This window comes from Pteropus alecto, unplaced genomic scaffold, assembly GCF_000325575.1.
Source record: "Pteropus alecto unplaced genomic scaffold, ASM32557v1 scaffold76, whole genome shotgun sequence".
In the NCBI taxonomy this organism is placed as follows: Eukaryota; Metazoa; Chordata; class Mammalia; order Chiroptera; family Pteropodidae; genus Pteropus; species Pteropus alecto.
The window spans coordinates 28,091,650-28,116,241 of record NW_006443138.1 but is presented as its reverse complement, the minus strand read 5'-3'; the positions used below and the strand labels follow the sequence as shown (position 1 = coordinate 28,116,241).

Genomic DNA, 24,592 nt, shown 5'->3' with positions numbered 1-24,592 from the left:
AAGTTATATGGAAACGTAAAAGATCCCAGTCACAGCTATCTTGGGAAAGAACAAAGTTGGAGGTATCACACTACCTCATATCAAACTCTACTAAAAGGCTACAGTAATCAAAACAGCATGGTACTGTTATAAAAACAGATACAGAATAGTTGGTCAGTGGAACAGAATAGAGAAACCAGAAATAAATTCACACCTATATGCTCACTTAATATATAACAAAGGAGGTAAGAATATACAATGGGGTAAAGACAGTCTCTTCAATAAATGGTGTTGGGAAAATTGGACAGATACATGCAAAAAAAAAAAATGACTACCTTCTTACACCATATACAAGAATAGACTCAAAATTGGTTAAAGACTTAAATGTAAGACCTGAAACCACAAAATATCTAGAAGAAAACATAGGCAGTAAACTCTCTGATACTACTAATTTTTTTTTTTTTGAATATATCTGCCCAGGCAAGAGAAACAAAAGGAAAAATAAACAAATGGGACTACATCAAACTAAAAAGTTTTTGTACAGCGAAGGAAACCATCAACAAAACAAAAAGACAACTGACTGGGAGAAGATATTTGGTAATGATGTATCTGATAAGAAATTAATATCCAAGATATATAAAGAACTCATATACTCAACAACAAAAACAATCCATTTGAAAAATGTGCAGAAGACCTTAACAGATACTTCTCCAAAGAGGAAATACACAATAGACATGAAAAGATGTTCAAGGTCACTAATCATCAGAGAAATGCAAATTAAAACCACAATTAAAATTAAAACCAGGGTGAGATATCACCTCACACCTGTCAGAATGGCTATCATCAATAAATCAAAAAATAACAAGTGTTGGTGAGGATGTGGAGAGAGGGGAACCCTCATACATTGTTGGTGAGATTGCAAATTGGTACAGCTGCTATGGAAAACAATCTGGAGGTTTCTCAAAAAGTTAACAATATATATACCTTTTGACCCAGTAATTGCACTTCTGGGTATTTCTCCAAAGAAAACCAAAACAACAATTCGTAAAGATCTATGCACCCCAGTATTCATGGCAGCACAATTTACAATAGCCAAGATATGGAAGCAACCTAAATGTTCATCAACAGATGATTGGACAAAGAAGTTATGGTTCATATATACAATGGAATATTACTCAGCCATTAAAAAAATGAAATCTTACCATTGGCAACGACATGGATGGACCTAGAGGTTATTATGCTGAGTGAAATAAATCAGACAGAGAAAGGTAAATACCTTATGATTTCACTTATATGTGGAATCTAAGGAACAAGAAGAACAAACTAATCAAAAACAGACTCACAAATATAGAGGACAATTTGGTGACTGACAGAGGGATTTTGGGGGACTTGGACAATGGGGTGAAGGGTTAAAGAAGTACAAATTAGTAGTTGATAGATGGTCACGGGGATGGGGAGCACGGCATAGGGAATGCAGTTAGCATTAATACATTGGCTAGGTGGAAAACCAGAAGAGAGAAGGAGCAATTATGGGGATCATTTTATAAACTATATAAATGTCTAACCAATGTACTGTATACTTGAAACTAATTTAAAAATTTAAAAAATACAAAAAGATTGATAGAAATATATGGAAGAATGTTTGCTGCAATGTTAGCGGTGATCATCTCAAGATGGCATGATTATGAAAAGAGCATTTCTTTTTCTTTAGACATTTTTATAGAATTTATGAAATAGATATGTATTGTTTTTATAATCAACAAAGAAAAACATTAGAAAGAAAAAAAATAATCCATACAAAAAAGATTTGGCACCAGCAGTCTTCGTGTAACATACTATTTTTAAAATACTTTTAATTAAAGAAATAATATGCACATAAATAAAAAATGTGTGCAAGTTTTTCTGTAGGTATGTGCTTTCATTTCTCTTACATATATACCTAACTGGAATTTCTGGGTCATATAGTAACTTTATGTTTAATCCTTTGAAGAACTGCTAGGCTGTTTTCCAAAGTGTCTGTACCATTTTACATTCCCGCCAGCTATTATATGAAGATTTTGATATCTCTATATCCTTACCAACACTTTTTTATTATAACCATCCTTTTGGGTCTTGAGTGCTATCCCATTGTGCTTTTGATTTGCATTTTTGTGATGACTAATAATTTTGAGAATCTTTTCATGGCTTATTGGCCATTTGTATATCTACTTTGGAGAAATGTCTATTTATATTCTTTGCCCATGTTTATCTTTCAGTTGTTTATTTAAAGAGTTCTTTATATATTCTGAATACCAGAATAATCAGACATATGATTTGCAAATATTTTCTCTTATTCTGTGGGTTGTCTTTCAACTTCCTTTCTTCATCAATGTCCTTTGATGAAAAAAGTTTTAAATTTCGATGAAGTCCATTTCATCTATCTTTATTGCTCAAGCTTTTGGTGTCATATCTAAGAGTCTACTTCCAAATCCAATGTTGTGAAGATTTACGTTTTCTTCTAAGAGTTTTATAGTTTTAGCTCTTACAGTTAGGTCTTTGATACATTTTGAGTTAATTTTTATATATAATGCGAGAGAGAGGTCCAACTTTATTCTTTACATGTAGATATCTAGTTATTTAGTACCACTTGTTGAAGAGACTATTGTTTCATTGAATGATCTTGGCCCCCTCATCGAAAATTGGCCATAGATGTATGAGTCTGCTGTGATTTTTGAGATGATTGTTTCCTTTCTCTTCAGTATCACTTTGTCCTCTGTGTGTATTCTATAAGCAGTGTAATTTGGTTTATGCTTTTGAACTTCATATAAAAGGAAGCTTAAAATGTATTATTTTGTGTGTTGTCATTTTGTTTTATATTACATTTACAGTCAATTTATGGATTTAGGTTAAGGTGAAATTCATTTTCATTGATGTATAACATTCTATTGTATGACTATACCAGATTATATTATCTATTTTACTCTTATGAGATATTTGCATTGTTTTCAGTTCATCAATTCATCTAACGATTCTTAAAAATGTGCATACAGGTGTGGATGAGTAGGGGTGACCTTTTAGCAAATGTTTGTTAGATGAATGAGTGAATAATAGTACAGGGGGATTAGGAAATATTTTTGGTGCCCATAAAAGAGATGGATATGTAGGGCACACTTTCAGAAAATTGTGAGCATTCCTCAGTGGTAAAGCCTGTAGGTATCTTCAGTTTAGACTTTGGCTGGGTAGTAACTGGAGAGCAGTTCAAGAGAATGGTGTTTTGTGGGCATTATCATCTGCCACACTTGAGTAATAGATCTGTGTTTCTCTAAGATGTATGTTTAGGGTTTTCCCTGTTTGTATCAAGCAAATAGGAAATGTTTCATGAGAAATATGGGAGGAAAAATAGTAATTTCATTTCTTTTACTCTGCAGGAATTCTTTGTTTTTGTTTTTGTTTTCATAGTAAGCTGTTAATTTAGACCATAGCTCTGTACAAAAATAAAATGGTTTTCATTAGATTAACAATTTAAATACTTGATAGAACATTCTTTTTCATTTTTTTATAGCTCATCTTTGGAATTGATACTCAGTTCATGCTTTCCTTTTCTTGATCCAGGATTGTAATCACTTTGTTGGCTTATATCCACTCGTGCAAAAAAGACAGTTAACACATTTCTGTTACAAGCATAATAATCAGCCCCAGTGGTAGTTGCTTCCCCAACACTTCAGGCATCCATCTATACATGGATTGTTGCTAAATGCAGTTAAGGATTAAACCTCGCCTTCATCCCTTCATTGGTTCCTACTCCTAACTTCCTAGGTCCTAAGCAATTTCCAAGATTTCTCTCTTGCAGCAAAGTCTTGTATGTTAATTAACTATATATTACCTTTCTACTTTGTTATCTCATAGACATCTCCTGCTCAGTTCTCCAATTCAGTGTTTAAGCTGACTTCACCATTTTCTCCTCTACACATTATGCTAAATGAAATCAGTCAGACAGGGAAAGACAAATATATGTGTCTCCCACTTTCAAAAGTTTGTGTTATGCTACTTTGCTTTTACAAAAAACGCTACATTAGTACCTGTTTTTGCTAACTGAAAGAAATCCAAAGAAGATTTTCATGTTTACAAAGGCAAACAAGGAAAAACAGCATTCAGAATTTGTTTTGCAGCCACTATGGAGGTGGCACACACCCCAAACAGTGAGGGCGGCACTGCCAAGCTCCTTCCCTGGGAACTGTACTCAGCATCAAGCTGCCATAGCTTTTGAACAGTGTCTGTGAACATATGTGCTTTATCTCTATTTATTTTGTGCATCTGTTTGTGCAATGTGTCATAAGGTACCAGAAAAGCCTAAGAGAGCTTGTAAGGGTGCATAGTGTACAACTAGATGTAATTATGCATATTTGGTATGATTTAATAAAGTATTTTTTAGGTCTGAGAATTCTCAAAATGTTTTCCCTATAAATGAATGGTAATTGCTTCTTTGCTTTCTGCCTCTCAGCTTACAAAAGGTTTTATAGTAATGCTCTACTTTCAAAAAGCAGAGGAAACCTGTACTTAGGATTTCACTTAAATGTGGAATCTAAAAAAACAAAACAAAAAAACCCCAAGCTCATAGATACAGAAAACAGTTTGATAGTTGCCAGAGGGTGGGGAGTAGGTGAAATGGGCGAAGGGGGTCAAAAGGTACATTATAAAATAATGATTATAAAATAAATAAAATAAATAAGTCATGGGATGTAATGTACAGTTTGGTGACTATAGTTAATAATACTGTATGGCATATTTGAAAGTTGCTATCAGTAAATCTTGAAAATTCTCATCAGAAGAAAAAAATGTGTAACTACGTGGTGATGGATGTTAACTAGACTTAACTGTGGTAATCATTTCATCGTGTATACAGATATAGAATCATATTGTACACCTGAAAATAATATAAGGTTGTATGTCAATTATACCTCATATTTAAAAATTTTTATAAAAATTTTTTTAAAGAGGAATTCTGTTTTGTGTTGTTTTACTAACCAGGCTTGGTTAGGTGTGCTGTAGGTTTGCTATTCAACAACTTAATTTGAAATGAAGGAAAGAGAACATTAAAGGAAAAAAAATACACATTTAGTAAGATCATATTCTAGTGTAGGCTAGAAATTCTAGTTCAGATTTAATATAAGTATATAAAATATCTTATTTCTGCTGTTATAATTTAACACTAGAGCTCAGAGAAAGTGTTGCTTTCGATGTGTAGAAGGTATCTAAATGTTACAATTATGTAGCATCTTTTTAGTGCCTCTTTGTTCAGGTTAAATGCTTTGATTATACCCTGTTTATTTCAATTGTTCAGCTTGCCTCGGCTTGATGAAAGGAATTAAGGGGTGTCAAGACAGGGCATTAAAAACACACCTGGTTTCTTCACGATTAGAGGCCTTAAGAGAAATGTTTGAGGACTTTAGTCATATGTCAGAATTTAACATTACTGAGGTTTTAGCATTTGAGGGAGAGGGGAGAATAGGATAATTTTTGTCTTAGTAGTTTTATGTAAATCTTTAAAAGATTTATACTAATATCTATGGAATACAAAGGACATTGTAGCACTGTATTCATAAAGCTAAAATTTTGAAGTATGCGAATGAGGATTGACGACATTAAAGAAAACAGGAACATATCTAGGAGAAATGTAGGCCACAAAGTTGAGGTTAGAATTATATCTGACATTTTTATTTGTTTGTTTGTCTTTCTTTTGAGCAGAAAAAAGGAGATGATATATTTTGAATACCCAGTGGTTTTTTTTTTTTTTTAACGTAAAGGATATAAGGGAATTAATAGACGAGTTTGTCAGAGAACCAGAATGTACCTCCACATCTATATGTAAAGGGTTATTAAATCTACTTACTGGTTAATAGGCAGAAAGGTTCTTGAGGATAGTATGTAAATTCCAAGGTGCCGTGCATTATTATAATGCATAAAACTTGCTAAAATGTAGTAATGTAGTGGTAAACCATTAAACAATGGATAGATTTTGTGTATTTACCCCAAATGCAGGAAAGGCCATGCTTCCTCCTTTGTAGCCATGGAATTGTCTCTTTAAATAGGACCTTCTTATTATAGTTTTTTTTCTTTTCTTTTCTGATAGTAAGCTCCTACTAAAAATTTATAATACAAGTTATTGAGAACCATCCTGCCTTATTTCATACTTTACTCTTTCCAAGAATGCCTAGTCACAAAATAAAATCTTCAGTTAGGAAATTGTCAAAAATAGAAAAGGCTTCAGAGAGTTAGAAAAAAGTTGAAAAGGGTTGGTTTGTCATTTCGATTCCATTTTTGTCATTGTTTTCTTCCATCAAGAAAATCTGCTGGGGCTTTGGGGGAGGGTGAAGTGGGTAAAGGGGATCAAATATATGGTAGCTGAGGGAAACTGGACTCTGGGTGGTGATCATACAGTGGAATGTATAGATGTTAAATTATAATGTACACCCGAAAGTTACATAGTTGTATTAACCCGTGTTACCCCAATAAGCTTAAAAAAATTAGAAATAAATAAAAAGAAAATCTGCCTCCTAGTAGTATTAGGTCTTGTCTGTGTGCATCCATACTTATAGTATCTTTTGACGACTGGCATGTTAAACTTGAAAAATAAACCTGGATCTTAAGGAAATCAGTGGGATATAGTAAGATGCTGTATACAATCTAATTCTCCCTTTCTTAGAACTAGCTCCAAAAAAAATGAAAAGTGAAATATATTTGGTTTTAGGTGGAATTTAGACTCTAGAAAGAAACCAGGCTTAAGAGTCTGTTTCTACTGTTTAACCGTGTGTGTGTGTGGCTCTCCTAGTCTCTTTAAAGTGTGAAAAATAACAATACCAGAGTCATAGCATTGTTTAACTAAAACAATGCGTGTAAAACACTTAGTAGTGTGTCCAGAATATAATAAAGAAAAAAAAATTCCTACATGCATGGAGTCTTGTGTTATACATCTTTTTTTTTATCCTTTGGTTATTTCAGCCTCCTCAGGTCCACTGTGGAATAAGTGTGGCATTAAGGGTGGCAAGTGCTCCTGCAGTCAGTGTGGGCAGCATCTAGAAACTGATGCTTTCCCTAGGCAGAATTAATTGGTTCCAAATATCCCAAAGGAGTAGATACAAGGAAAAGATGAAATTGACATGGCTTTAAAAGGATCTTCTCTTTATATGCTTTTCATTTTTTTTTTTAAACAGTGCCTTTGAAGATGAGACCATGAAGCTTCGACAGCTGAAACTAGATAATCAGGTGAGCAGAGTCTCTTCTTTTGAAGTATAAGTGAAGCCCTGAACTGACCACGATGCCAGTGGTCTTGGCTCTGAAGTCTTGGCAGGGTCACGGAAAGACTGGAAAGGAAAAGGCTCTGATGTTACTCACTAACAGTGTCTAGAGTTAGTATTTGCTGAACTAAGGCCCTGGGCTATGGCAAAACCAAAGTGCTTTGAGGAGATCAATAAAACTGGCCTTGAATTTATAATCACTGAAAATTCCTTGGCACCTTTCACAAGAATTATAAGAATGTTAACATTGTAATTCTATGTAGTTATTTGGTCCTGCTGCCTTAAATACCTCTCTACACTGTAATTACATTTAATGACAAGATTTTTTTCTTATCCTAATGTGCTTATCTGAACATGCTGCTGTACTGTTTAAAGAAGTCCATTGCCTACAGAATAATTTCCTTCACAGCACTGGTCCCAGTTTTAGCTACACATTAACTTTTTCTTTTTGCAATGATTTGATTATATCTGTTTCCTCCACTAGACTAAGTTCCATAAGAATACGAAGCAAGTCTGTTTATTATGACTATTATATCAGAAGTTCCTGGCATAAGGCTGGGCACATAATAATCCTTCATTCAATATTTTAGCGAAAGAAGGAATAAATGAACAGAGTTTTGTATTGTCACATGCTATGATCATCTTGATTAGTCAGCTTAAAACCTATACCCAACAGAGCAGTTTGCTTTTTCATGTGAATGTTTTCTAATTTAGGAAATTTTATAGCTCCTGTCTACCTATGTAGGACCTTTACCAACCAAAGTGTCTAAACTCCAGAGGTGACAAAAAAATATATCTAAAGTTTTGTCTTGCTTCTTTATCTTGCCATTGGAATTAATAATGGGACTTATAGCGTAATAAATTACTTTAAAGATAGACTCATTAAAAACTAGTAAAGAGTTCTGGGCAGACCGTGAGAGGTGCGGAGCAGGGCGAGGCAGAGGATGGAACGCCACGCCCATCGCTGGAACCACATTGGCACTTGGCACTCCAGTGCGGCCTTCCCCGCGGGGCACTTTTCCAAGGCCTTCGTGGTGATGGCGCCACCATGGAGACTGTCATCGCATTCCACTGCCCCTCAGACCACCAGAGGGTGGGACGTGGCGCCCAGTGGTCTTCAGGGATCCCGTGTGGAAGCCCATGCCACCACAGGAGATCTTAAGCTTCAAGGCTGCAGTGATCGCCTTCCTCGTCCGCTGCGCCAGTGTCCTGCTTGCCAGGGCCTTTCTCACCTGCAGCCTCATGCGGTGAATGGAGAGGAGTGAGCCTCTGTGCGCAGACAGGGCAGCTCCAGCCGCACAGCTCGGCCTAAGGGCCTGAAAGACAACAGCAGCACCATGGCAAGCCTAGAGCTGTGCCGCCTTGCCCATCCGGTCATGCAGCAGCCACAGCTTCACTGCCCTTGGCAAGGACACCACAGGGCCGGCCAGTGTGGACAAGGACCCTGGGGCCCGGCGCTCTGAAGTCTTTCCCATGCCCGGTGACAGTACAAACAGCATACCTTGCCTGCAGCTGGCTGCGGGAGTGCCTGCTCACCGTGCACTCCACTCCAGGAGGGCCAGGCCTGCCCCATGAGCTGGTCATCTGCATCTCCAAGTGTGTCCAGCTCCAGTCTGATCAGTGAAATCCACTTAGAGAGACTTCAGTGCACGCCCAACGCTGGGAGCCCCAGCTGGGGTGACCTGTCCCCTAGGGAGCGTTGCTGTAGCAGTTTTTATGGCTTGAAACCACTGCTAAGATTAAGTATACCAGCTACAGCCTCCCTCCAACCGGCTTCCTTTAAAGAGACCGGGGGACATTTTAAGCAAATATAGTTTTTCAGGGCAGAGTAGGAAAACTGCAACAAACTTCCCAGCAGTTACTGATGGCTGCCTCTGCACCTTCCTCCTAGGGTGTGCTCCCTCTAAGTGGAGACTCAGGCAGGGGTATGCATCCATCATAATTGAAATAAACAATTCTAATACTGAAGAAAATAAATGAAAGGAGGAAAGAAACTAATTTTCCCAGGACCATGGAGAACATTCTGATTTTGTATATATATATTCCCCCCACAAAGATCAGAATAATTATAATGAGTCTTTATTTTCTACGTTCTATTGCATAGCAAACTGTATTTAGGGAAAAATAACCACAAAGCTTAGATCTTTGTTTGATTTATTTTTATAAGGCTAAATGGCATATTTCTTGTTAACATTAAATGAAATCCATGGTCATCTACCAAGTAATGATATAAAACATGTTTTTTAATTTTGTGTAGTTTCTGAATTTTGTATATTGATATATTTTCTGGATTAAAAAAATTGCCCAAATATTTTGTAAATTTTATTCTTTTCAATGAGAGTGCTACATGTGGCATATATGTGGTATAAATGTTGGGATTTTGTAAGCCCTTTTATAGCACAAATATTTTTTAAGTTGTTTTTAATGGTTATAAAAGCATATTGGAAGAATTCAAATAATACAAAAAAAGATATTTGATGAAGAATCTACTCCCCACCTTACTTAGCTCAGTTCTTTACCAGAGAATGTCACTGACTTCTAATGTGTCCTTCTAGAGATAGCCAATGAAGATAAAGACACATAATTTTACTGGATTTTTTTTATTAAAAAAAATCTCTTTGGACCAGACGTATAAATTTGGGTGTTAAATAGAGTACGAGAACACTATTAGAGCCCTGTAATGCTACCATGTGCATGAGAAGGTTACTCAACCAGGGGGTCAGGGGATTTTCACAAATGTAAGCTGAACATTCAGATGGCCTGTAGCAACGCACCAGGTAGTGAGTAAAACTGGGCTGGAAATCGGAAGACTTTGGTTCCAGTGCTTCCAACTCTGCCTTTAATTAGCTGTGTAATTTTAGGTAAGATCCATAAACTTGATGGGCCCCAGTTATTATTAGTCAGATTGGATAAAATAGTAGAATGTTAGGAAAGATCTTAGAATATGGAAGTTAGAGAGAGCTGATGGAGGTATACTGAGGAAAGCTAGGTTGCTGTTTTCAGTCTGGGCAGTATCTTGGTGGGAAGCTCATAGTCTGGGCCATGCTAACCTATCTGAGGAATACAGTACACTCCCATCAATGACAGTGGCTTACTCTGATAGAGATGGTCAGTCAGTGATTTTGAACAACTTTATTGGGATGTGATTCACATACTATAAATATATACCCAGTTAAAGATGAAAAGGTTTATCCATGTTTTAGCCTACATTAGTACTTCATTCCTTTTTATTGTTGAATAACATTCGATTTTGTGCATATACCACTTTTTGTTTATCCAATCATTAGTTGATGGACATTTGGGTTGTTTCCACATTTTGGCTATTATAAATAATGCCACTCTGAACATTCGTGTACTAGTTTTTGTGTAGAGTTGTTTTGATTTCTCTTGGATAATATATTAAAGTATAGGTATACCAAGGTATACCTAATATATCTTGGGTAATAGGACTGGAATTGCTGAGTCATATGGTTAACTCCATGTTTAACATTTTAAGTAACTGCCAGACTGTTTTCCAAAGTCACTGAACCATTTACATTCCCATCAGCAATGTATGAGGCTTCCTGTTTCTCCACATCCTTGTTGCCTATCTTTACTTATAGTCATTTTAGTGGGCATGAAGTGATCTTATTATAGTCTTGATTTGCATTTCCTTGATGACTGATGATGTTGAGCATTTTTTAAGTATTTAGTGGCCAATTTGTATATCCTATGGAGAAATGTCCATCTAGATCCTTTACCTATTTTTTAAAATTGGGTTATTGCCTTTTTGTTGTTGAGTTGTAAGAGTTCTTTATATAGTTTAGACCCAAGTTCCTTATCAGAAATATTATTTGTAAATATTTTCTTCAGATTTTATGGGTTGTCTTTTTACTTCTTGATGGTGTCATTTTCAACACAAAAGGTTTAATTTATCTATTTTTTCTCTTGTGATTTGCACTTTTTGGTGTCATATCTAGGAAACCATTGTCTGTCCACCCAAGGTTGCAAAGACTTGCTACTACGTTTTTTTCCTAAGAGTTTTACACTTTCTTTGATCTGCTTTGAGCTAATTTTTATATGTAGTGTGAGATGGGGGTCCAGCTTCATTCTTTTGCATGTGGATATCCAGTTATCCCACTACCATTTATTGAAAAGCTGTTCTTTCCCATGGAGTATATTTTGCTTTTATTTTTAATAATTTCACTAGAGCGCATATTTTCAGGATATGTGGACACCTTAGCTGGCTACAGAATATAAAGATTTTCAGAGTCTTCCAGTGATGCTACTCAGACATGGATGCATCTTAGGCAGAGAACATTTATGCCATCTTGTGGACAATGATTAAAGTACAACATAGTCCCTTTAGGTCAGGTTGCCCATCTATTTGTACATATACCCTTCTAAGAGAGGTAGTCATCAGTGCATTGAATTAGAATTTTAATAAGTCTGATATAAAGCTTTTAGTTTTATTTTACTGTGATTTCACTTTATGTGCCAGGGAGGTTAGTTATTTTTCAGCCAAACTGATAGATCTCAGGCAACCATTCTGACCTTGTTGCTTGTACCTTGTGGTCAGCTAGTCTATTGCAGGAGTTTCATAATGTAACCAGCCCATCATCTCTAGGGAGTCCTTGGAAAATTGAGAATCAGTGAAGTTATTATCATTAATTTGAGGCTTGCCCGAGTTTTATTATTATTATTTTTTGGATTAAGCCCTTTGATAGAAATTATATCCTCTCTGTTTTTAACCTCCTTTGTTTTCTCATTTATTTTGGCATCACCATTCATTTATATTGCCCTCAGGGAATGATAGTAGGGCATACCACCAGATTTAATTTCCAAGGTAATTGGGAAATTTAAAGGTTCAGTTTACGTGACATTTAAAGTACTGAAGTCAACCTATCTTACTTGAATAGAGGGCATTGAACAGTCACCTTTGGTCTCTTCCTGACTCCTCCGACCTCCCTCTAAGTTTGTAAGGAGTTCTTTGTTTATGCAGCCTCCTTTAAAGCACTCTTAGCTTTTTAGGAAAAGTGGAACATAAATGAAATATGCTTTGACATTGTTACTTGAAACTCAATTAGCACCTCTCCTCCCCCATCCAAACTATGTGAGGATGATTAAAATGCTAAATCAGGTGACAGCTTCCACCAAATGGCAGTTTTCCCATGCATAATATTGACCTTAAACAATAGCCAGATATTTCTCCAGCAAAATGGGTTTATTTAGGAACAAAGAATTGCAGTTCAGGTCATGTAGTCTAATGGCGAATGTCCTGCAAGTCCAGAGAAACAAAGGAGAGGACCACTCTATTTTGAACTTGGGAGAGACTGTTGTAAAAAAAGAGTCCATTGGAAAACACTGAAATTTCAAAGTATAATGACTTTTCTTTGGCTGAGTTATGGCGGTCTCCCATTGGCTGACCTGTTCCTGGGCAAGGAGGAATCTTCTTTTTCTTTTTTTTACAGTAGTATCTCTACCTGTCAGAGATGCAAGGTGTGTCTCTTCCTGTTGGGGTCAGTAGTGTGTTGAGTGGCCATGGAGAAGCCTTACATAGTTTCTTGTGCTCAAAGAGAGTAAGCTCACCCAGTAAAAAGAATACTCTTGTCTGGCAGTTTCAACAATTCTCTTTCTTGGACAGGTTGGATAAACCCTGCCAAAATCTAGCTCTTGGTTCCCCTTTTCTAGACCACAGGCAGAATACTCCTTTTCTGTACAACATTTTTTCTTTATATACGTTAATAAAGTAGACTAGCTGTAGCTTGTGTTTTTGTTTCAGCAATTGTTTCACAGTTGTGAGAGTATATGAAACTAAATAGTTGTGGACACATGGATAAGATGTGGCAGTGTATCATGTCTTTATATTTGATATTTACCATCTCTTCATGCAAGTTACTTCTTATCCATTATACCAGACCTCTTAGTTGCTAGTAAGCTCTGTGGGGAGGACTTCATTATAGTCTCCTTTGTATTTAGTGGTCCTGGTATATTAAGGTCCAACTATTCATATTCATGAATATCAAAAGAATCTCAAAAACCCCAATTATTCCTTCCCAACTTGCTCTAAGTTCTCAATCCATTCTTGACATTATGTCCATTTTTGGCACATTATCTTAGTTCCCCATTCTTTTTCCTTATACAATAAATCCTCATTTAATGTCATTGATAGGTTCTATGATTTTAAGCAAAACATTGTATAATGAAACCAGTTTTACCATAGGCTAATCGATATAAACAAGAGCAAAGTTCCTACACATCCCATCAACGTTATAACAAAATGACATTGTTCAAGGACCTGCTGTAAACAAGGTTGGGTGAAAAAGAATAGTTGTTTCTTCTGTGGCTTCTGAATCTATCTGCATGCTTTCATCAGCCCAGTTAAGGAAAAGTACACTGTCGATAGTATTGCCTCTTAGAGTACCTTCTTATCAGTGGCACTTTTTAAAAGTAATATTAATGAAAAAAAGTAAATAGATAGCTTTTTGCCCAAAACACAATAAAGTAGGTTTTAATATCTTTGCTTTTAAATCATAGCTTAATTTTTTAGCTGAGGACTTGGTACTTTCCTATTCTGAGATATCCCAGATCCACAATAATTTATTATAAGCTCTTATTTGCCAAAGCTTAAAAATAGTACATGTGCTAGTACCTTCCTTTCTATCTTGTTGGACTTCTCATGCTTTTTTTCTGACTTTTCTTGGTACTATATTACCTTGCTTTTAGTCATAGAGTTGATTGCATTCTATTTGTAATGTTCCAGTTGCTATTTTTTTTCCCTTTTTACTTTGGTCTTAATTTGTTTGATTTATGAATATGTAAAAATGATCAAGAAAGCAAAATTAATTGCTCTTGCTAATTAAAACATGAAAATAATTGAGGTTAACAGGATAATAAGTTATTATTTTCTTTCAATTACAAAAATGAGAAAAATTTAGAAAACTAGAAAAAGGAAAATAATTGCCTATATTCTACCACCCAAAGAATATATTTCCTTTTGTTCCTTTATCTTTTTTCCTATGCATATGCGTTTTTATAGTTTAAACTTGCTATCATGCATTGACAATAATATGATAATTACTATGCATATTTTAAATAGACTTGGATCAAGGTCTCAGCCTGGCTAGGAATGCATTTGTATCATTTAAAATATATACTTATAGCTGTTCAGTAAATATTTATTAAGTGAAATGAATGAATCCTTGCCCCTCTTTGTGCCATAATTTTCTTGCTCAAGTGGGAAAATTAATTTACAAGAGGTTTTGTGAGGATCAGTGAAACACTGTAACTGTTCGAAGTAGCTAGGTCTTATCATAATTCTGGCAATAATATCATAACATTTTCCTAGAGAGCACTGCTGGAGAAGAAGCAGAGAAAAAAGCGCCTCGAGCCACTCATGGTACAGCCAAATCCAGAAGCCAGGCCACGTCGGTCAAAGCCAAGAGGTAGTGAGGAGCAGACTCCTTTGGTGGAACCTCATACCCCTAACAACAATGTCATCCTGCATGGTGTGTATTTAGGCAGCATGTCTTACTGCTGGGGTACAGTTTTTACAAAACTAGGAGCAGGCAGGAGGATTCTTAGATGGACCAAAGAAACGATATTAGTTAGCATCATTACTAGGGTACCTTCATAAATTTTTATAATCAAATTCTGGGTCTTCAAGTTGAATAAAAGCAATGGTCTGATCAGTAGAAGATACTTTAAAGTTTATGTCCATCTTAGAACTGTTATTTTAGATGCCAAATGAATAATTAGTCCAGAATAGCCTATTTGAGAAACTTATATCCTTGATTGTTAGAGTTAACCTTGAAGCCAGGAGTAGGTAGAGAGTATCTGTTCTTGCAGTAGATAAGGACCCAAAGGATCATCTGAGATGATGAGAGGAAGAAGGAAGAGTAGGATCAAGAGCCTCTAAGTCAAGCCCCCTGAGCTATTACCTTGGACAGGATTTGAACTTTGGAGGACCTACTTTGTTTTCATAGTTTCATTCTTAAGTTTCTAAAGACAACATCAAGTACATTTTCTTTTAATAAGAGTCAGAACATATTACTAAAATGAGCACCAGTCCTGGATTACTCTGTTAATGAATGTCTTCATGGTTGTTAAGGAAAGACAAGTGAAATGGTTTGGTGGTTCTTAATTCTGATCACGTACACCAAACCCTCGCAGCCAAATAGTGGATTATACTTTTTTTTTTTCTTTTCTTTTGGCCCCCAGGCATTGATGGTCCAGCTGCTTTCCTGAAACCAGATGCTCAAGATTCAGAGACCAAACTTCACGTTCTCTCAGTTGGCTCTTCTGCTACGGAAGAGGATACTGAAGGGAGTGTTGATGGGGAATGCACTTCGGATGTGGCTCCCAAGCCAGATCTTCAGGAGATTCTCCAAAAACACGGTGAGGATTCGTCATGGTTTTGAGGCAATTAATCATCTTAGTCATTTACAATCTTTTCCTCTACTTTCTTTCATTGTTGGCCGACAATCTAGGTGACTCACAGTTGCTTGTAATGTGGCTTAGGGCTTTACAGAGGTGACAGTATTAGGCATCTTTGACATCTGAGAATTGGTCATGGTCAACAATGGTAGTATTTATCATATTGCCTGAGAAAAATAAGATAATTAAATCAAATGTAAAATAGCATTAGCTACTATATATACGACTCTTTCTTTTTGATATTTTGTTTTTAGTTCCTACCCTTTTCCTTTGACAAGATTGCCACTCAACACCCCTATTCAGCCTCCATTTCACAGATTATATTGACCTAGTGATAAGGGGAATGATGAATAGCTAGCTTAATGGAAACACAAATTGGATCAAAATATACTTAAGTTAATACTTTTTCCACTAGAGCCTACTTTCTGCCAGTTGGAATTACCATTTCCATAAATATTACCATATATATCAGAGGTTCCCGTTAGTCTTTTTTCCTTCTTAGAAAAATTATAGGAGAAGGAATTAAGTGTTCCTTTTTCAGATGAGAAGACTGAAGCCCAATAATAAATAAATATTTATTGGGTGCCTACTTTCTAATAGGCATTGCTAGGTCCTAGGCTATATGAATCAGAAGATTGTACCACAAAATGGTAGAATAGATGTACATTCAAACAAACTAATATATTCATTCATTTAGAAAGTATGTATTGAGTATATACTGTATGTCAGGCATTGTTCTAGGCACTTAGGATACCATAGTAAACAAGGTCCCTTCTCTTGTGGAGCCTTTTTCTGTTTGAGGCTTCATATCCTTAATTGCGAAGAGACCATGGAGAGAGGGATGTCTAACCCAGAGCTGAAGGTTTGAAAAGCTTTCCAGAGAAAGCGATGTCTAAGCTAGAGTCTGATGCAGGAAGAGGAGCTGGCCAATTCAGAATGGCTGGAGCTGAGGGGATGACGTGATAAGATTTGGAAGGGGAATGTAGAGAGTTGAGCCTGGAGAGGTAAGTGGGCTCTGATTATATAGGACATTATAGGCCATGTTAGGAATTTGGACTTTATCTGAAGAGTAATAGGAACTGATGAGGATTTTAAGCTGAGAAATGATATCATCAGATTTGGGCTGTAGAAAAATTACTCTGCACCATAAGGAATGAATTGGAGGTGGGGCAAGTCTGGAAGCAGGAAAACAAATTAGGATGTGGTTTGGCTGATGGCTTGTCCTAGAGTTCTAATATGGTGTATGCAAGAGTAAAAAACAAATATAATTACACTGAGAGGGCAATGAAAAGGGACAAGAAAGGCATCAAAATGAGGTGGTGATTAAGCTGAGCCTTGAGGGATGCATGTCCTGTGCACTGGTGTCTCCTGTGGAAGCAACTCGAGACTGACATTTTAAATATCAGGCATTTGTATGTTAGGCATTTGGTATACATTATTTCAATTAATTTAATATTTATAACAGTACTTTGAGGGGGTTATACATATTCATTTTTTCCATTTTACATATAAGACAATTAGTTCTCAGAGAGAGGCTAAGTAAGTTGCCCTAGATCATACTGCCAGTTAGTTGGCAAACTTGGGCAGAAGAAATAACATGTGCAAAGGCATCAGGTATAAAAAACATGGTATGTTTGTGCAAACAGGGACAGATGACTAGAGTATGGGATATGGCAAAGGCAGCATAGCTCTGGAGCCAGTTTGCTCGGTTTCGAATCTCAACTCTGCCACATCTGGCTGGTGCCACATCTGGCTGGGAAAGGAAAAACACCTTAACTTTTCTGCATTGGTTTCCCCATCAGTAATAAGAACGTGATCCTAGTAATTCTCTATTACTTTACTACCACTATTATTACAACAAAAGAAAGAGTAAAGTGAACTTTTAGTATAACTGAAAGCTAACTTACTTACCCTCAGTCATCTAGCTGAACAATAGCAGTCCTAGATTTTCTGATTCTTAGTCTAGTTCTTTATTCCTTATTGTAAATACCATGGTGTCCCCTTTTACCTTGCCCTACTAAGTGACTGCTGTGTTCTTTCTCAGAATTAGCCTTTCAGTGCCAGATGCATTAATGTCTTTCATGTTTCAAACAGGTTGCATCGTGACCACAAAACCCATTAAGTGCTCTCTCAATTAAGATTTAAGAAATGTCAGTTTGGCAGGTTATGCCCCTTCAGTGGGTCCAGTTTACACATTTGGGAGAAATCTTTGATCTCCATCGTAAGACATATACTCACATAAACTGAGTTCTTAGTATAAAAATAACATTTGAAAACTTAGTATTAAGTGAAAGGATCCATATGACAGTGGGATCCCTGATGAATAAATAAATAATTTTATGCCTTTTTGCTACCAAAAAAGTTAATATTTTAGAAAACAAAAGAGAAAATATCCTTTACAAACCAAAGAATTTTTTATAATAGCTTTATTGAGATTAATTCATATACCATACGATTCACCCATTTAAAATGAACAGTTCATTGGTGTTTAGTATATCTGCAGAGGTTTGCAACCATCATCACAATCAGTTTTAGAACATTTTCATGACCCCCCCAAAAGAAACCTCATACCTATTAGTAATCACTTCCCATTTCTCTCTACCACCACCCCTCCTATTCCTGATATTTCATGTAAATAGAATCATACTCTATGTGTCCCAGTATGACTGGCTTCTTTCATTTAGCATAATGTTTTCAAGGTTCATCCATGTTGTAACTTGTATCAGTACTCATTCCTTTTATTGTTGAATAACATTACATTGTATGGATATACCATATTTTACCTCTTCATCAGCTGATAGACATTTGTGTTGTTTTGACTTCTGGCTACTATGAGTAATGTTGCCGTGAACATTCATGTATAAGTTATTGGGTGGAAATATGTTTTCACTTAGACCTTCTGATTGGCCTCTGTCTTGTCCTTGGGTGTCTTTGAGAAAAGCTAACACCAATTTATTTGTTAACTGTAAAAACAGATCATAGTTTTCCCTCCTCTGAGATGGTGAATGTGGGCAGGAAATGGTTTGGAGGGAAAAAACCACACTGCTTGTTGTTAAGTCTACTTATAAATTCATGATTTGGGAGCTGTTTCAACTATTATATGAAAGATAACGTCACCCTGTAGACTAAGGAAAAAAAAGGAATTGAGTTTCTGTCTTAGCTCTACCTCTTTCTCTTGGGTTCTTGGATTTTCCCTGAGCCTCCTGCTCTCACATGTAAGCATTAAGTCCCATACATTTTTTTTATAACACATATCGCACTTTATTTTATCTCTGTGTTTCTCTCCAGATATGTTCTGTAAACAAATAAGAAACAAAACAAAAAATAAGACTACCAATATCTCAAACTCATATAAATATGACGACAAAATGAAAAAATCATTTTTAATCAAATAGTTTTTAATTTTCTGTCAGAGGTGCTTCATAAATCTAAGGTAGTACTATTTCAGACATTCCCAACTTGAATTAGTTAGACTCGAAATGAATGAAATGCAGGGGGAAAAAAAGGTGTCTGATACAGAGAACAATGGATCACTGAATTTTTTATTGTGGTAAGAATACATAACAAAATTCACCATTTTAACCACTTTTAAGTATGCAGTTCTGTAGCATTAAGTACATTCACATTATGCAATTATCACCACTACTCATCTTCAGAACTTTTTCATCATCCTAAAATAAAAATCTATACCCATAAACAATAACTCCCCATTCTCCTCCTCAGCCCCTGATAATCACCGTTCTACTTTCTGTCTCTATGAACTTGACTATTCTAGGTACCTCATGTAAATAGAATCATACAGTAGTATTTGCCCTTTTGTGTCTGGCTTGTTTTACTTAGCATAATGTCTTCACTATTCATCCATGTTGTGGCATGTGCCAGAATTTGATTCCTTTTCAAGGCTGAATAATATTCCATGTATGTATACACCACAATTTATTTATTCATCAGGTGATGGATATTTGGGTTGTTTCCACCTTTCAAATATTGTGAATAATGCTGCTATGGAAATTGGTATACTAATATTTAGGTACACGAGATACCTAGAATAGTATATGAAGAAAGAATTGTCAAAATTAAAATTTAGATAAAGTAGCTGGGTTTTAAGTCAGAATAGCTTGGAATGTTTTAAGCAAAAAAAATTCTCTTTGGTTCAAAGATTTCTTTTTTAAAATCAGTTTTGTTGACAATTCTTCTTTTTCTGCCAGGTATCTCAGGTAGTTTGAACTTCGATGAGGAGGAGACTGATGAGGAGGAGGAAGAAGGAAAAAAATTGAGATCTCATTCACCATATTCAGAGGCAGAGAGACCCAATTCTGCACCCAGCCAGAAATCAACCACAGTATGTAGTTCTGAAACTTCTTTCTTTGGACTTAATTTAACTATTTCCCAAATATATCTTCAATATTTAAATAGCATTACTAAATGAGGGTTGCTTCAAAAGACTCAAACTCAGATTTAGACTTAAAGTTTATGACCTCTAATTTCTTGTGTCTAGCCAGCTATTATGAAGGTATATCCCATTTTCACACTTGACTCCTTCATTACTCTCAATATTCATACTTACTTAACTTCTCAGAGTTTCCCCTTTTGTCAAAAGACTGAAGACATAGGGGTAAATCAGTAAGTTATTTTAACCATTAAGTGTTTCTCAAAGAGAGTACAAAGTTTTCTGACCCCACTTTCTCTTGCTTATGTATGGCTATTCTTTCAGGAGACGGGAGCTTCCGGTACTACTGCCCAACAAACCGATAACCAGCTGGGAGAAGTAGAGAATTTAGAGGACTTTGCTTATAGTCCTGCCCCTCGAGGTATCACAGTAAAGTGTCGGATAACCAGGGATAAAAAAGGAATGGATCGGGGTCTCTTCCCCACTTACTATATGCACTTGGAAAAGGATGAAAATCGGAAGGTATGAGAATTGATTCTTAAGACAAATCTTGAGAGTGAGTAGGGAAGGACGTTGTGGGAATAGATTGTTGATAAGTCTTGTGATAGGGCAATAGCACTGGTATTAGACCAAGTTGGCTGAAAGTAGGTTCTTTTTATTAATTGCGAGGTGCTGTGTTTTCACTATCTTCCAAGAGCTCATAGTCTAATAGGTAAAATCTGCCACCACCCCAAAGAAAAAGAATTTTATCCAGAATGTAAGAAAATGGAAGAGAATATATGTAATTATTTTCATCTTCATTCCTTTTTGGGGATGGGGGGGGTGTTACTGTGTGTTCTTTGGTTTTTATTTTTATTATAGTAGAATAAAACATATTGGAAGAAAGATCAAGTTTTAGGGAATAGGATGAGTTGGAAATATATGAAGAACATACAAGCGAAATATCTGGTTTCTCACTCTAGAAATTCCAATTTACTTTGTACATAGATTTGAGACAATTTAATACTTGCTGATGAACAATGTATTTTGTATTAATACCAGGTCTAAGAGGATGATTTTAAGAGCATAGAAATGAGGTGATAATAGTAGATATCATTGTTATTATAACCACTATTTATTGAGTGTTTACAATGTACCAGGCATGTGCTAAATGCTTTATATATATTATGACTTATAATCCTTATGTCACATTGTAAGAGAGGATTTATATTCCTGATTGATGGACAGGATAACTGGGGCTTAGGGAGTGTAGTAAATGGCAGAGCCAGATTCAAACCCATATCCGTTTGATTCCAAAGTCCCCCTTACCTACTATCACTCTTCTGCTTCCCTATTATTGTCCAGGTCCAGTAGGGCTTAGGAAGGACGCATGAATATGAGGGTATTCCTACCACTGGAGGCACAGAGGTGACTAAAACAACAAAATACAAAAACAAAACCCCCAAGAAAACACAGAAAGGAATATTAGGAATGCAGTTGCAGGAAAGCGTGGTAAGGCTCGGTGTGCAAGATCCCCTCAGTCCTAAAGCTGGAAAGACTCTTATTCATGGAATTAGATGAAGCTTTTTTAAAAAGTCATTGGAAGTTTTAGGGATAAAGTTGTAAATAATTATCTAGAGAAACAAGCTAGTGAATTTAGAAAAGTTGTACAGTAGGGAATTCTGAGATAGTGAATTCTGAGAAGCATTATGAGGGTTAGGAAAAAGGATAAAGACCCACAGATTGGTTTGCTCTGAGAAAACACCAAATGGCAGATGACACCAGTGCTGCAATAGGGCAAGCCGCTGGGGACCCTGGACTGGGAGGCCTTGGTAGTTTCTGTCTGGGGTGGGGGTTGAGGACACAGAGCTCGTGGAGGCAAGGCCAAAGACAAGGAGTCGATGTCCCTCATCAAGCTGGGTTGCCTGGCCAGACATGATCAAGTCCCTGAAGGAGATTCTTTTGCTTGTCCGTCAAGGAATCTGGGATTATTGATTTTTTTTTCATGGGGACACCCCTCAAGGATGAGGTGTTTGAAGATGATGTCCACATAAAAGCAGGCTCATGCTAGCCAGCAGACCAGGTTCACGGCATTTGTCACCACTGGGAGTTATAATGGACATGTTGGTCTGGGTGTTAAATGCTCCAAGGAGGTAGCATTCACTGCCATTCGTAAGGCTATCATGCTGGCCAAGTTCTCCATAGTCCTCATGCAGTGAGGCTACTAGGGGAACAAGATCAGCAAACCTCACTTTGCCCCTTGCAAGGTGACTGGCCAGTGTGGCTCTGTGATGGTGGCTTCAGCCTTGCCACCAGAGGCACTGGCATTGTCTCAGCTCCTGGGCTTAAGAAGCTGCTGCTGATGGACAGCATCAAGGACTGCTATACCTTGGGCAGGAGCTGCACTACTACCCTGGGCAACTTCGCCAAAGTCACCTTTGATGCCATCTCCAAGACCTACTGGTGCCTCACCCTTAACTTCTGGAAAGAGACAGTGCTCACCAAGTCTCCTTATCAGGAGTTCATTGACCATTTTGTAAAGACCCCCTGTCTGTGTAGAGCAGGGGTTCCCAACCCCCAGGCTGCAGACTGGTAACAGTCTGTGGCCTGTTAGGAATTGGGCTGCAGAGCAGGAGGTGAGTGGTGGGTGAGCAAGCGAAGCTTCATCTGTATTTACAGCTGCTCCCCAGCGCTAGCATCACTGCCTCAGCTCCACTTCAGATCATCAGGCATTAGAGTCTCATAGGAGCACTGGTCCCTGGTGCCAAAAAGGTTGGAGACTGCTGGGTAGAGGACCTAGGTTCCAGCTGTGGCCACCACATAGTTTTACACAAGAAAAATTTAAGTACATTAAGCCTGTTTAAACAAAACAAAACAAAACAAAACAAAACAGATTTGACTGTTTGGTACGTGGTAGACACTTGCTAAACATTTGCTGAGTGAATAAGAACAAACCGTGGTGTCTCTTTACTTCATATTTGACTGACATTTTTTTCTTTTTCTAGATATTTCTTCTTGCAGGTAGAAAGCGGAAAAAGAGCAAAACATCCAACTACCTTATCTCTACTGATCCAACAGATTTATCTCGCGAAGGGGAAAGTTATATTGGCAAACTCAGGTGAGAGGAGCCTTGTATCACTGTCCTCTTCTTTCCGATACTTTTGTTCCTGTTGTAAAAAATAATATAAATGGAGCCACTTTAAAAATAGAGTTGGAGCTGCCATCCCAGCGGAACTGCCTTACACATTTTATGCCTCAAACCACTGGAATGTTAAAACAGGGCAAAATAACCTTTGGACTGAGCCTAAAGCAACATTGTGTCCTTAAGAACTGTTTGAAAAGATAACAAGAAAGCAGATATGACTACTAGACTGATGGCTACCTGACTAAAAATTAAAAATGTGGTTGAGTTAGTGTCACTGTGTTTGCTTTACTGCACCCATAAAAATGTCTGAATTCTATTGATGTTATTGTTCCCCTTCCCTTTCTTACAAATACCCCTTGCCTTTGTCTCCTAATTGGATCACTGGGTTTCCACCTGAATCAGTGCTTCCCAAATAGCTATCTTTTTTTGATCTCAAATAAATGCTTGTTGCCGCTCACTTTGGCCTTTTATTTTTAGGTTAGCACTGTAGTTTCAGAATAAGCCATATCTTTTATATAATGAGCATGTACTGATACTGTAATTGAAAGAAAAAAAGTTAAAATCAAATCTAAGTTCTTTGTTTTAATGAGAGATCTTTGAAAAAGTGATAATAAACATTAAGACATTTGGAGAACAGGCAAATAGCCTTCCATTCTTGTTAAATACCTCTCCTAGATTGTGTTTGTGTAAAAGAAAAAATTTAGATAATTATAGCAACTTTTAAAATTCTAGATCCAACCTCATGGGGACCAAGTTTACAGTTTATGACCATGGTGTCAGCCCAGCCAAGGCCCAAGGTCTGGTAGAAAAGGTCTATACCCGGCAGGAGCTGGCAGCCGTCTGTTACGTAAGTGTCAACCACATAATGTATTCTCTTTCATCTCTCAGATGTCCTGCTGGCACTTCAAACTTAACATAACCAACACCGAGCTCATAACCTTCCCTCTTAAGCTTCTTTCTATTTCTGTGATTCTCCTTTTCTGTTGCTGGTATCATTTTCTTTGTATATTCAAGTTTTAATTGTTTATGAATTGCCAAATTCAGGTTTTTTTTAATGTGTTAATATGTCTTTCCTCATCTGCTCTTCTCTTTTTCTTTTTTTTTTTTCACGCCATAAGTTTATTTACAAACATATCTAGTATGTTGAGTTCAACAGTTTGATCCATTTTTCAAGGGGACTGCACCTCTTAAAATGCTCTTCACATCTGTTTCATGGATTAACTAAAACATCCTTATTTCTTAAGCAGCTATAAAGAAAAGTGCAGCAAATCCAGATCCAAAGTACAGAGTCATCATAGCTAGCAACTGCCATTTATTTTCCACTGAAAATGGCAAATTCTTCCCTGGGCCCTCCTCACAGTGGCTCCTACAGACCACTGAGGTTGTGAACCTCTGGATGCTCTGTCCCAA

General features: G+C 36.7%; 1 protein-coding gene across 1 annotated transcript in view; it reads left to right on the top strand.

Moving 5' to 3' along the window:
* The window catches only part of TULP3 (tubby like protein 3), a 61,232-nt gene that overhangs the window by 31,625 nt on the left and 5,015 nt on the right, over window positions 1-24,592 (top strand). The window contains exons 2-8 of the mRNA XM_006923857.3: window positions 7,170-7,221; window positions 14,581-14,740; window positions 15,453-15,629; window positions 19,877-20,010; window positions 20,383-20,580; window positions 23,043-23,155; window positions 23,915-24,029. Of these exons, the coding sequence (XP_006923919.1) occupies window positions 7,170-7,221; window positions 14,581-14,740; window positions 15,453-15,629; window positions 19,877-20,010; window positions 20,383-20,580; window positions 23,043-23,155; window positions 23,915-24,029 (949 nt within the window). The remainder of the gene's footprint in view (window positions 1-7,169; window positions 7,222-14,580; window positions 14,741-15,452; window positions 15,630-19,876; window positions 20,011-20,382; window positions 20,581-23,042; window positions 23,156-23,914; window positions 24,030-24,592) is intronic.